Source organism: Leishmania martiniquensis, chromosome 34 (genome assembly GCF_017916325.1).
Source record: "Leishmania martiniquensis isolate LSCM1 chromosome 34, whole genome shotgun sequence".
Taxonomy (NCBI): domain Eukaryota; phylum Euglenozoa; class Kinetoplastea; order Trypanosomatida; family Trypanosomatidae; genus Leishmania; species Leishmania martiniquensis.
The window spans coordinates 1516543-1530000 of NC_090169.1; the positions used below are offsets into that span (position 1 = coordinate 1516543).

The window sequence follows — 13458 nt, forward strand, 5'->3', positions numbered from 1 at the left end:
TTCTTTTTTTGCATCTCGATAGGGTGACAGAGCGGGAGAATCCGCTATACGGTGGTCCACAGTGCCAACAGCGGCATGCGAAGCCCCTCTCCTCCTCCTCTCCCTCCCTTTCCCACCCCCTTTCGTGAACACGCACACCTGAGTGCGTGGCTGCCGACCCCTTCAGAGGAGGGCGGATCTCTTCGCCTTTTGCATTTTTCATGCGACACTCGTGCCTTCTCTCTCTCTCTTTGCCCATCGGACAAGTGGCATGTCGCCCACCTGCGTCGCTTTCTCTTTCCTTCTTGCCGTTTGTAGGCGCCCTCCCCCCGCCCCTTCCCTGCCGTCGCAGACATCTGCTTCGCCTTCTGCAGACGTTTTTTTTTTTGTGCGCGTGCCTTCCCTTTGTGTGTGTGTGTTGGCATTTGTGTCTTTGCCACGTTAAAGGCGCGCATCCGTGCTTGCGTGCATCTCCTGTCAGCGGCATCGTTCAAGAAACAGTCAAGCGCGCACCGCTCTTGTGTGCGAGCGGCCCCTTAATGCATTTGCAGCCAGTTGTCATGTGCGCACGCACGCGGAAACCCTCCCCATACACACAAAAAAGTGATGTGCGTCCTTCGCAATGTATGCAGGCGGGGTAGTGGTGCGGGTAGCGCTCCGTGACCATCAAGCGGCCCCTTATGCTCTCCGTGGCGTTGCGCTTGACCTCGACTGCTTTACAGGAACGGAATGGGCAGCAATGATGGCGGGTGGCGTCTCGCCTTCTGCGTCTGCTGCGGATACGTGCCGCCTTCTCGTTCTGTCTCAACTTCCCTTGGTGAATGCGCTCGCAGTATCGCATCGTTCTCTATCGCTTCTCTCCCCGCCTCTCTGCTCACCACCGACACGAATGTCGCTGTGCATTCCTCTTTACCTCGCTCCCCCTGACTCTGCCGCTCGACCTGCCGCACTAACGAGGCAGGTGGAATCGGCCAAATTGACGCAACAAAAGAAAAAGCGAAGGACAGAATAGACGGAGGAGCAGCAGCCGTGCGCAGCGATCTGTACAGTCTCTGCCCTAGTGCTCCCCTCCTGGTTTAGCGCAGCGGCCAAAAGTTTTTTTTCGAGTGTGCTTGTTTGAACCTTTCGTGGTATCCCAGGCGCTGCTGCGGTTTCTGTCTTTCTGCGTACCTTCGACGCTGCGTACGCGCGTGTCGGCTGGCCACGGAGAGCGGCAGGTTCCTTTCACTTCGTCCCCCGAGTGCCACTCGGGCAAAGCAAGCGTGTGGAAGGCGAAGGGCCAGGCAGCGGCGCGCCTTTTTCTTGTGTGTGTGTTTACTTGCGTGCTGTTGGCTCATCGGGGCTGAAGCGGTGACATACAGCGGGGCGCGCGCAGACGGGAGCCATGGCCGAAAGCATTCCGATGAAGGTGCTTTTCGATGCACTGCACCTCAAGGTCTCCATAGAAGTCGCCACCGGCGAGGTGTACCACGGCACCGTAGAGGAATTGCAGAGCAACATGAATGTGCTGCTGAAAGACGCCACCAAGACAGCACGGGGTGGTAAGGAGACGAAAATGGACTCCGTCTTCGTGCGAGGGTCCAACATTGTTTTTTTTCAGTTGCCCGACGCACTGCAGACGAGCCCTGCGTTGCTCCGTGCAGGCGAGGCCGTGTCCAAGGCGAAGGATACGCGTGGTGACGGCAAGGGATTCGGCGCATCGCGCAAGCGGTTGCGCAACTCGTAGGGAGAGAGAACACCGGAGACAAAGCCGGCGGTGTGTCTTTGTTCCTTTTCGAACACTTCTGCCAAAGGGGGCTGGAGTCATCTCCGAATGGGCGGGGTGTTGGGCGTGAAACGTGCACTTGTGTTTCGCGCCCGTTTGCGCGCCGACATCTATGGGATCGGCGCAGATATGTCTGTGCAGGGTTGTTCGATGGTGCCATCGTGTTCCCATAGCCGGACGCGATCAGCATCGTTTGTGTCGTCGTTAAAATGTTGACAAAAAAGAGGAAATGAAGCAGCGAAGGCGCTGCGAATGCAAAGTATCGCCGTCGCCGCACAGGCGTATTTCGATGCTGCGGCAGGACAGATGGTGAGGTGGCGGAGGATAGACGGCGTTGGAGAGGAGAGGATGCGCGCCTTTTTTTTTTCACGGAGGCGAAGAGAAAGGGCGGGAGGCCTCGTACTCCATAAGGGATGTCACCGGGCAGCGAGGCTCGTCGTCTTCGCCACCCTCGCTCAACGCTTTCCAGAGCGGCGGCATCGGCCAGGGCTTACTTTCCTTGCCCTGAAGTGCCGCCTTGGACGCGCTCCTGCGCACTCCCCATCTCCCCATGTCTCTTTCTCCTGTGCATCTTTTCTGCGCCCTTCTGCCGCCCCCGCTTTCCTTTGCGATGTCCCCCACCCGCCGCCTGCGGTCGTCTCTCAATCGGGTGCGTGCGCGGCGCTGTCCTCTGGAATGAACGAAGGCAATGCGGCGTGGCCCATATCCTCGTCCCCCCGCCATCCGTCTACCTTCACTCCCTCTCACCGATGTGAGCCGCCATTCTTTCGCTCGCTCTTTTGTGGAGAATACGCACAGCTTCGGTGCAACTCACCTGAGGTTCTTTTTTTTCCTGCGCATGCACCGCTCCACACGCGACGCATCCCGTCCTGTGCCTGTGCGAAGCTCAGCGCTGGCCGGCATGCCCGCTGCGGTATCGCTAGCACCTACCCGATGCGTCTCACAGACGTACCGGCGCTTCACCTCGGCCGAAGTCAAGCTCCCAGTGCTGCAGACGCCGGCGACGATCCAATGCGGCAGCGATGCGAAAAGGAGCCCCCACATGTTAGCATCGAGCGCCGCCCTCGAGGATGCGCGGTGTATGACCCGCAAATCACGTGTGGCTCATCTCACGGCGACGGAGGAGCGGCCATGCCCGCTTTCATCACTGCAGCCCATCAAGTCTCCTGGGCAGCGCCTCGCCTCGAGCAAGTCGAGCACCAGCGACGATTCCACGTTGGGGGCTCTTCAACGAGCTGCAGGTCAGGATGAAGCGGGGTCTCGCCTTTCCTACACGAGCGCGGTGGAGTCGCTACATGCGCGGCAGGAGTACGTTGATGTGTATTTTCTTGTCTCCTCGCTGCTCTCTGTCGGCGATGACGCGACAAAGGTGGAGGTGGAGGGAGAGAAACGCCGCTTCTACCTTCTCAGCTATCGCTGCTTGTGCAGCTATGCCTTACTTCGGTTCAAGGAGTGCTGCGAGGACGGCATAGCGGTCGTGTCGCTTCACCGACACCTACAAGGCGGCAGCGGCTCTTCTCCACTCAGCACGTCCGAGGAAGCTCTACATAGCCGCGTCTTACATGCGCTGCTGGGTGCGCTTGTCATGCGCGAGCTGTACAAGGATGCAAGGGAGCTGCTGGAGAGGCTGCCGGGACTGAGAGATGGGGAAGGTGTGTTGCTGCCAGAAGACCCCTCGGGCACTCCTTTCCTGCTCTCGGCAGCGCAACATAGCGTCATACCTTCTCTGGCGTCCTTTCGCCAGTGCGTATCGGCGCGGCGCTGGGGCGACGCAGCGCGAATATTGGACAGTAGTGCCGTCGCGCGGAGCTGGATTCAGGCAACTCCGCTGTGCGCCATGCTGGCCTTTGTGCGTCTGGAGCAGGACGACCCCAAGGCTGCTCGAGGACTGCTGCTCCCCTACCTTGCGTCTCTACCTGAACCCCCCTTGTGGGAGGCGCTATCCGCCGGACCCGTCGAGCACGCGCAGCTTTGGGGCAATTTCATCTCGCACTATGTCTTCTCCATGACTCTACTCGCTAAGGCTTCGTTCATGTGTGGCAGCGCCTACCTCAATATCTCCGCAGCCGTACTGCAGCGTGTGCTGAAGCTCAGCCCGTTGTACGCGCCGGCACGCTTGTTCGCCGAGTTTGTGCTCTCATACGAGGCGCAACAGAAGCGCGTCGACGGTGCTATGTTGGCCAGCGACTACCCGCTCGTGCTCTCGGTGACGGCGGCAATGCTGCGGATGCCGGAGGTAACGAGGCTCGTGCACGCTGAGCTGCACCTGGCGCGAGCCCAGGCACAATGGATGCAGAGACAACTGCTGGAGGTGGTGAAGGAAGCCTCGTGCTGCGTGCAGTGTGACCCAGAATGTGCTCTAGCCTTTCGTCTACGGGCTGATGCCTTCCAGATGATGAGCAAAGACGCCGAGGCAGCTGCAGACCGCGCCGCGGCGACGCACTTGCACGCGAGGGTCGACGCTATCTTTGATGAGCTTCGGGCGCAGCGCTCACGCTACGAGGCGGCTCAGATGAAAGCGAATGCAAAGAGGCACTCCATTCCGGTATTCGCATCGCTTCGATGCGCATCTGCACGACTGCGGTCATCGCCGAGAGAGGACTTCGGCGGCGGCCGCGGCAAGAGCAGCAGATCGGATCCCACCGGACCGAGGCGCACCGACGGGGATCTTCTCGCGGAGTCATTGCGGACGCACTACGACGTCCTCGGCGTCTCCAGCGACGCTTCCGTTACTGAGATCCGAAAGCGCTATCGTCGACTGACCCTTCAGTGTCACCCAGACAGGCTTGTTGGTGCCACGGAGAGCGAGCGGCGGGCGGCGCTCGAGGCGTTTCAGGTTCTAGGAAATGCCTACAGCGTCCTATCCGACGTGCAGCTCCGTGCGGCCTACGACGACGCCTTGCGCAGGTTTTTTTAGGGATGTACACTAGGTGTTCTCGTATCTTTACTGCTTTCTCGATTTTTTTTGGCACGCGCCCCCTTTTTCTCAAGTTTCTCTGTGCGTGTGTGCGCCCTTGTGGCGGCGATGCAAAAAGGCCCCGACGTCTCACCATGCTGCGAGCCGTCCGCGCACGCGTAATCGAAATTATTCCCTGCATGCGGCACCACATCGAAGCAATCCACAGGGGTCCCAGAGGCGCACGAGGCGGCGTCCAAAAAAAGGTGCGGCGTGGCTGTCGTTGATGAACCTTCTTCGCCCTTCCCCCCCCACACACGCACATGCACATGAAGGACGCGCGCGGAGCCTGCAGCGTTTCCCGGATCTGGTCGCGTAGGGTGATCAGGTGCAGATGCTCGGAACGTGACAAGAACAGCTCGCGGGGCACCGCCACATTCTCTAGCCTTCAGCATGAAGCGTCTCCACAGCTCATGTCGAAAGACGGCGGATCGACGCGCCGCGGGGCAGATGGTGGCGTACAAGCAGAGCACAAGGTTTAAGAGAGCCCTAGTCGGAGGCCGCCTTACTCCCTCTCAACGCCATCGAGCAGGGCTGCTGATGTAGCCTCCCCCCTAGGATCACGGGATGTAGCTTACTCCTACCCGTCTGGCGACGGCTACGCAGTCCGTGTGCAAGGAAGAGGCGAGGAAGGGCATGCAGCTGCGTGATGGATCCTTGAATCCAGTCAAGGATCAGGCGGCTCATCTTCCACAACTAGGACAGAGCTGTAGTGCAGCAGAAATGCGGGTGGGCGACAGCGGACTTATGCGCGCGCTAGCTTTCACGATGTGTCCTCTGCGCATGCCGCTTTGAAAGAGGCGACTGACACATGTGCGCGCCTGCAGACCAGAAAAGACGTTCGTTTCGAGAAGCGTCATGTAAAACGCTCCCTTTTATTTCGTGCATTGGATACCGATCGCCCTGTAATCGTCTTATCGTGCGCGGGGTATCCTCTGGAATCAGTACATAGTTTACTTCGGCAACCGCCGTGCTGCGCATGACTCTCCCTCTTTTGAAGTCCACCAAAGATGAAGCGAAGAGGTCTGGGAAGGGGAACAGCGTAGAGGCTCTTTCTGTCAAGGCGTTTGCACGGTCTCAAGTGCTTTGTGTAATGGACGAGAGAGCTCACGGCGAGCGGCACAGCTACTCATGGCTGGCAGAAGGGAATTCTGCATCACCCCCCCCACCCACGCACCCACACACACACTCACACATTCCTCCACTTGTACGGCTACAGTAGCAGTCGCCTTGCGCCTCATGTTCTGCCCGCTTCAATTTCTCATAGACCTGGTGCCACTGCAGCCAAGGAAAAGTTCTCTTCCCCTCCTCTTCTTTCTCCTCCTTCGCGGACGTCGAACTCTGTGATTATCCCCCTCTGGCCACTCGCGCTTTTCTTTGGCCTGTGCGTTTCTGTGGTGCTGTGGTGGCGCTCCCCCCTCCCCAAGAAAAAGAAAAAAGACTGGCTGTCGCAGGCGAGACACGTGCAACGCATACGAAATTCCGGTAGAAAAGAGGCCGGGGTGGCTCGCTAAAGCCTCCCTTCGCCGCTCTGGAGCAGCTGCACCCGGCGACCGCACAACTCAACGGGCCCAACACACCGGCGCGCGACGACACACGACGTCAGCGTCGACAGCGTATTGATCTTTACCTTTTTTTTCCGTATCATCACCGCGTCGCTATCCTCTCTGAAGCCAGCGAAAACGGGTGAACGGTCGCTTCGCCTGCTCGGTGCTGCCCATCCCCACCCCCGCCCCCGCTAACGAGCTCGTGCGTTCGCGTGCCATCTGACGACGAGGAGTGTCTCTCACGCCTATCGCTGCGTTGCCGCTCCTATAGCTAGAGCGGTTCATGCTTATTCTCTTCTCTCACCCCTCGTCGGCGCCCTCTGCCTCCGTCCACTGCATCGTGTTTGGTGCTCGCAGCCGCCGGCTGCTCTGAGCATCCGTATATAGAGGCGTTGACGTGTACCGGGGCGGCGCAGAGGGTCAGGAGCGATGCCGGCGCAGAGGATGGCCACCGATGCGGAAATGGACCCGCGTCTGTCGTGGGTGTTTGAGCAGATTCGCAAGAACCTCTACGGCGTCACAGGTGACTCTCTCAACGATCTCTTTCAAGACAAGGAGAGCGTGGACACAGTGCTGTCCACGCTGGTGGGTGTCGATGGCATATTGGAGCGGTGCTTTGTCATTGTGGCGCGTGAGAAGGAGCTGATAGATACTTGCTTCAAGGACCCTCTGCAGCACGCCGCAGATGCCCCCCTTCCTCAACATTACAGCAGCGATGGCGGAGGAAGAGGGCAGAGGCTGCGCATTTCCTCTGGTGCGGTGCAGAACGCCAATATTGCCTGCTCGGCTCTGTACCCACCCGACCACAGCCGCTGCCTCTTCTTTGTGCGCGTGGGTCACCGCGACATCACCGCGGAGGACGCCGCGGACTGGGAAAGCAACCCGCAGAATCCGATACACTTTGCCTTCGAGTTGGCCGGCATGCAGGCGCCGTCCCTCAACTCGTTTTATGTATTATTGATGGAAGTTTTCGAGCCGCTGCTACAGGACATGGGGCAGGCAGCTGGGAAGCGGAGAGCGCTGATGGCCCTCGCTCTGAACGACGGTTCCAGCGCCAAGTCGACCACCTTCGGCACAGCAGCGGAGGCGATAAACGGGGCGGACGCCACGGATGGCATCACTGCGGTCGGCAGCAACCGCCAGCTGTACGCCGAGATCCACAGCTGGATCAATCGCCTGGGCACACAGCTGGAGGGCTTCATTAACCAGGTCGGCGCGGAGCGCAAGCTGCTCATCCCACAAGACCTGGGCGCATTGGAGGACACCGATTCTCAGCTGCAGGTGGCGCTGGGCAACAAGGGCATACTGCGTCAGGTGGATGCGACGGTGTCGCAGTGGCAGGCGGAGATCAGCTACGCCATGTCGCTAGAGCCACAGAAAGAGGGCCCGCTGGGCGAGATCGAATACTGGCGTGAGCGGTATAGCACCATTAGCGCGCTCTACGAGCAGCTGAACTCCTCGCAGGCAAAGTTCATCTTGAGGATCGCCAAGGAGGCGGGATGCACCTCGGCCACGATGATCGACGCGACACTGCAGCAATTCTTTCGCATGTACTCCGAGTCAAAGGATAACGTGAAGTTCCTTGGAACTCTTGACCGCCATTTCCGAACGCTGCACAGTGTGGACCCGAAGTTGGGCTCGCTACAGCCTATCATTGACACCCTCTTCTCCATGATGACGGCACTGCGAATGGTTTGGATTATCTCGCGCTTCTATTCCACCGAAGAGCGCATGGTCGGGTTGCTGGAGAAGATCGCGCGGCTCATTGCACAGAAGGTCAGCGAGCATATCGACTTCCGCACCGTGCTGACGTTGCCGTCAGGGGTGGCGAAGGACAAGGTCACGGAGGGCCAGCAATGCCTGATCAAGTGGAAGGCTGCGTACAAGAGCGTGCAGGAGGAGATCAACAGCTCGGATCGGGAGCAGCACTGGAACTTCGATGAGCGGCGCCTGTTTGGCGTAACGGACTACATGTCGGACAGATGCACAGACCTGTTGGAGGTGATCGAAACAGTAGAGTACTACACCACCGTACTGAGCGCACAGCTGAAAACGGTGCTGACGGACGCCACCGACATCGAGCGCATCCTCAAGGAGGTGGACAGGCTGAAGCGGCCCTTCGGCATGCTTACCTTCGACCCGTTCGAGAGGCGCGCCACGCACAACTGGCAAGTCGTCTTCTCCGGCTTTCTAACCTCCGTCACCAGCCTGGACCATGAAGTCTCGCTCTTCATCAACCGCATCTTCGACGATGACCTGCGCAGTGCCGAGTCCGCCTTTGAGCTACTCGTCTCCTTCAAGCGCATCCGCACCCGTCCTGACCGTGGTGGCAACTCCCTCGACATCTCCGCGCTGCTGCTTGAGAAGACGGATCGAATTCTAGCGCAGTACTTCACCGAGGTGGAGAACGTGCGCCGCATTTTTCAGGATCAAAAGGAGGCGCCGCCGCTGACGAAAAATCAGCCGCCTGTCGCCGGCGCTATTCACTGGAGCATGTCCCTCTTTCAGCGCCTCAAGAAGCCCATTCTGCGCTTCCAGCATGAGGGGATGCTCAAGTCGTCGATGGGGCAACAGGTAAAGGCGAGGTACGTGGAGGTGTCGCGGCAGATGAAGGATTATTCGACGACGCGCTTCTTACGTTGGCGGGAGGAGGTGCGGGTGCCGGCGCCGGCGTCGCTCAAGTGGAACGTCCTTCGCGCCGACCCGGATGGCACCTACAAGGTGAACTTCAACTGGTCTATCTTCGACATCATTCGGGAGACGAAGTACCTTGATCGGCTGGGCTTCGAAATCCCAAAGGCACTGCTGCACATCACGCTGCAAGATGAGGCCTACCACGCCTACGTGGACGCGCTGAATGGAATGCTTGTCAGTTTCAACTATGAACTCGGCTCGCTGGCGGGGCCAGAGCGGGCCATCCTCGCCGCCGAGGTGCAGGAACTGAAGCAGGCGCTGGAGCCGGGCTTTCGCGACATTAACTGGGCCAGCCTGTCCATCCCTGACTTCGTGAGCAGCTGTGAAAGGGCGATCACCAAGTTCCGCAACGTCAGCCGCGAGGTGCGCAAGAGCGCGGACAGCCTTCAGACCCAGGTTGTGAACAAGATCGCCTCCACTCGCCTCATCCCCGAGTACCACGAGTTCCTGCAGGCGGGCGGTGAACTGCCGGAGCTGCAAACACTCGTCGACATCATTGAGCGGCGCCGCGTGGAGCAACTGGATCGCTGCATGCGGGCCTACCGCACGGCAAAGCCATTGCTCACGAAGGTGGAGGGCCAGCTGCTGGGCACTCATACCGGAAAGTGTTCCAACTTAGCGTCCTACTACCGCCACTGGGAGCAGCGTATCTGGCGCGCGCTGACGACGATGGTGCTCAAGTCTCTGGCGAGCTTTGCGAAACTAGTAGGGTACACGACCGCCTCGCGCGCCTCGGCCCGACGGTTGCCGCTCTTCAAGGTGACCATTCTTCTCACGAGCGAACCGACGTACACGCCACAGCAGCAAGAAATCACGACTGCCTTCCACAAAATTCAAGCGGGCATCATCGAGACTACGAAGCACTTTCAGCGTTGGATGCGTGGGACGTGCCTGGAGTTCACGCAGGGCGAGATCATCCCGCGGCCTGCCGAGGAGGACTATATGACACTCTTCACCTACTATCAGGACATCTACAACCTACCCCAGGTTTACAAGCTGCAGGCGCTGGTGAACCGCACGATTCAGACCCACCTTGGTGCCTTAGCGACGAACATCAAAATGCTGCAGCGATACCGCTTCGTCTTCTTGGCCGACAAGAAGATCTCAGTCGAGCAGCAGGCCAAAAATCAGCTACAGTGGATCGACTACGACGCCAAGTTTCAGCTCTATTTTAACATGATACACGACTTCGACGAGGAGTGCCACGTGCACGACTTCGGATTCATGCGGTGCGACGAGACACCCTTCTACACGGAGCTTGTCGGACACGTGTACCAGTGGGTGGCGATGGAGGGCGCGCAGCTGAGTGACACGGTGCGTGCCCGCATGATGCAGCGTTACAATACGATCAAGAAGATTAACGAGGATCTGGTGCGACCGTGCGACAACATCGCCGACCTGAAGTCTGTGCTGGAGGTCATCCACAACGCGCGGGCGTCGTCGCTGGAAGTGGAGCAGGCGCTTCGCGAGATTGAGTATGTATATAGCTCGCTCCAGCACTACGGTGTCCCGCTGGACGCCGAGATTGTGAAACTAGCGATGAGCTTGCAGGATATGTGGTTCTGCACCTTGGCCCGCGTGCACCAAACAAGCGTCGCGCTGGAGCCCCGCAAGGTGCAGTTCCGCGAGCTGACGATCCAGGAGGTAGGCAAGTTCCTCGAGGAAGGAGTGAAGGTGCTGAGGGAGTTCCGCAGCACTGGACCCGGCCGCGCCGACATCGATCTCGCGGCTGGAAATGAGTCGAAGAAGCAATGGCGGCAGCGACTCACCGAGTTGCAGGTCAAGCGCGACCAGCTCCTGAAGGCCGAGCAGTTGTTCGATCTTACCCTGACGACGCACACAAGCCTGCAACAGCTAAACGAGGAGCTGACAAAGGTGGAGACTATCTACGACCTCTACGAGCAGTGGATGAACGACCTGCGCCGCTGGAACCGGAGCAGCTGGAAAGATCTGCTGCTCTCCGACCTCGAGGCGACGACGGAGGAGCGGGCAAAGCAGGCGCGTGTTCTGGGTAAGCACTATGGCGCAATCCACCCTTTCCCTGCCGTACATCAGCTCATCCTTAACTTTCAAAGCTCGCTGCCGCTGCTGGCGAAGTTGAAGAGCCCAGCGCTCAAGGTGCGCCACTGGACAGAGCTCATGCACGTGACTGGCAAGAACTTCAACTACGAGCAAGTAAACCTCAGCGAGCTGATTGCGATGGAGCTGTTCCGGTTTACCGACGAGGTGGACCGCGTCGTGCTAGCGGCGGCCCGCGAGCAGGGTATCGAGCAGGAGATTCGCGCGATTAAGCAGTACTGGGCTGAGAAAGTGTTCACCCCTGTTCCGTACGCTCCGCGCAAAGGCATTCCTCGCTGCGACGTCCTCACCGACACGACCGAGATTCAGGAGGCTGTGGACGACAACACACTGAAGGTGCAGTCCATCGCAAACGTCAAGTGGGCGCAGCCGTTTGTCGAGGAGGTGAAGATGTGGGAGCGCCGCCTAAGCATGATCAGCGACGTCATCTCCGTCTGGGTGACGGTGCAGCAGAAGTGGCAGTACCTCGAGTCTATTTTCAAGGGCAACGAGGATATTGTGCAGCAGTTGCCAAAGGAGGCGGCCAAGTTCAACGAGCTGGACAAGAAATTTGTCCGCATCATGAACGACACGAGCGCCTCGCCAAACGTGAGCCACTGCTGCAACGTCACGGGCCGCTTGGAGGAGCTGCGACACCTGGAGGAGAAGCTGGAGGAGTGCCAGAAGGACCTCTCCAACTACCTCGAGACAAAGCGCCGCCTCTTTCCGCGCTTTTACTTCATTTCCGACGACGAGCTGCTCTCCATTCTCGCGACGAGTAGCGCCAAGGCGGTGCAGGATCACATGCTGAAAATGTTCGACAACTGCGCCCGTCTTATCTTTAAAAGCGAGCGCGATGAGACCGTCTGCGGTGTGGAGTCGCAGGAAGGAGAGCGGCTGGACTTTGGTACACCGGTGAAAACCGAGGGCCGCCCGGTGGAGGAGTGGCTGCAGGCGGTCCTGGATGAGTCGAAGCAGTCCCTCCACGACATTCTAAAGGCCGGCATCTTTCACTACCCAAAGATGCAGCGGCTGGAGTGGGTGAAGCAGTATCATGGCATGGTGACGCTGACTGGCGCCAAGGTCTTCTGGACGTACGAAGTCGAGCACGCCTTTGCGCAGGTGCGCAGGGGCAAGCGCAGTGCCGTGAAAGAGCTGTCGGCGTTGCTGAGTAATCAGCTCATCACGCTGGTCGCGGAGATGGACAAGGACATTGACAAGCAGTACCGCAAGAAGATCAACACGCTGATCATTGTGGATGTGCACGGTCGAGATATTGTGGATCGGTTTGTCCGCGACTCGGTATCGGACGCGCGCGAGTTCGACTGGGAGTCGCAGCTCCGCTTCTATTGGGAGAAGACCGTGGACACCTGCACAATCGCGCAGTGCACCGGCTGCTTCCGCTACGGGTTCGAGTACATGGGCCTGAACGGCCGCCTCGTCATCACGCCGCTGACGGATCGCTGCTTCATGACGTTGACGCAGGCGCTGACCTTCTGCCTGGGTGGCGCCCCTGGCGGGCCGGCAGGCACGGGCAAGACCGAGTCGGTGAAAGATCTAGCCAAGGCCATGGCGATCCAGTGCGTTGTCTTCAACTGCGGCGAGGGCCTCGACTATAAGGCGATGGGCACCATCTTCTCTGGACTCTCGCAGACGGGCTCGTGGGGTTGCTTCGATGAGTTCAACCGCATTGAGCTACCGGTGCTGTCGGTCGTGTCAGAGCAGCTGCGCTCCATACAGGCGGCTCTGCGGGCGGGCGATAAAGAGTTCTTGTTCGGCGACAGTGTCATCCGTCTGGTGCCGACGGTCGGCACGTTCATTACGATGAACCCCGGGTATGCTGGCCGTGTGGAGCTCCCAGACAACTTAAAGGCCCTCTTTCGCCCTGTGGTGATGGTTGTACCGGACATGGAGCTCATCGCTGAAAACATGCTCTTCTCCGAGGGCTTCACAACGGCGCGCGAGCTGGCGCGGAAGATGGTCACGCTCTACTCCCTCGCCAAGGGCCAGCTGTCGAAGCAGCACCATTACGACTGGGGTCTGCGGGCGCTCAAAGCGGTGCTTGTGATGGCGGGGCAGCTGAAGCGTGGATCCTCCGAGCTGTCTGAGGAGTCGGTGCTCATGCGCGCGCTGCGTGACATGAACGCCCCAAAGTTCATTGCCCAAGATGAGCCGCTCTTCAAAGGCCTCATGGGTGACTTGTTCCCTGGTCTTGACCCGACGCGCGTCCCGCAGGAAAACCTTGCCAAGGCGAGCTCCAATGTGCTGAAGGGGCGCGGCTTCCAGATCAATCCGAAGCAGATTGACAAGGTGGTGCAGCTATACGAGACGATGCAGACCCGGCACACGTCTATGGTGGTGGGCCCAACCGGCGGCGGCAAGTCGACTGTGATTGACACCCTGTGCAAGGCGCAGACAGAGCTTGGGCTCACGACAAAATCCTACGTCATCAACCCCAA

At 59.3% G+C, this 13458-nt stretch overlaps 3 protein-coding genes across 3 annotated transcripts in view; all 3 read left to right on the forward strand.

Moving 5' to 3' along the window:
* Positions 1–1363: 1363 nt before the first annotated feature.
* Positions 1364–1705, forward strand: LSCM1_02415 (uncharacterized protein; the record flags this gene model as incomplete). The annotated part of the gene is made up of 1 exon (XM_067319998.1): positions 1364–1705. The coding sequence occupies one exon, from the start codon at positions 1364–1366 to the stop codon at positions 1703–1705; it is 342 nt and encodes a 113-aa protein (XP_067175373.1).
* An 877-nt stretch (positions 1706–2582) lies between these two features.
* LSCM1_02416 (uncharacterized protein) lies at positions 2583–4661 on the forward strand (the record flags this gene model as incomplete). The annotated part of the gene is made up of 1 exon (XM_067319999.1): positions 2583–4661. One exon carries the CDS (start codon positions 2583–2585, stop codon positions 4659–4661), a length of 2079 nt encoding a protein of 692 aa, XP_067175374.1.
* A 2030-nt stretch (positions 4662–6691) lies between these two features.
* The window catches only part of LSCM1_02417 (uncharacterized protein), a gene marked incomplete at both ends in the record, with an annotated part of 13938 nt that continues 7171 nt past the window's right edge, over positions 6692–13458 (forward strand). The window contains one exon of the mRNA XM_067320000.1: positions 6692–13458. This exon is cut by the window's right edge and continues 7171 nt beyond it. Coding sequence (XP_067175375.1) covers positions 6692–13458 — 6767 coding nt within the window.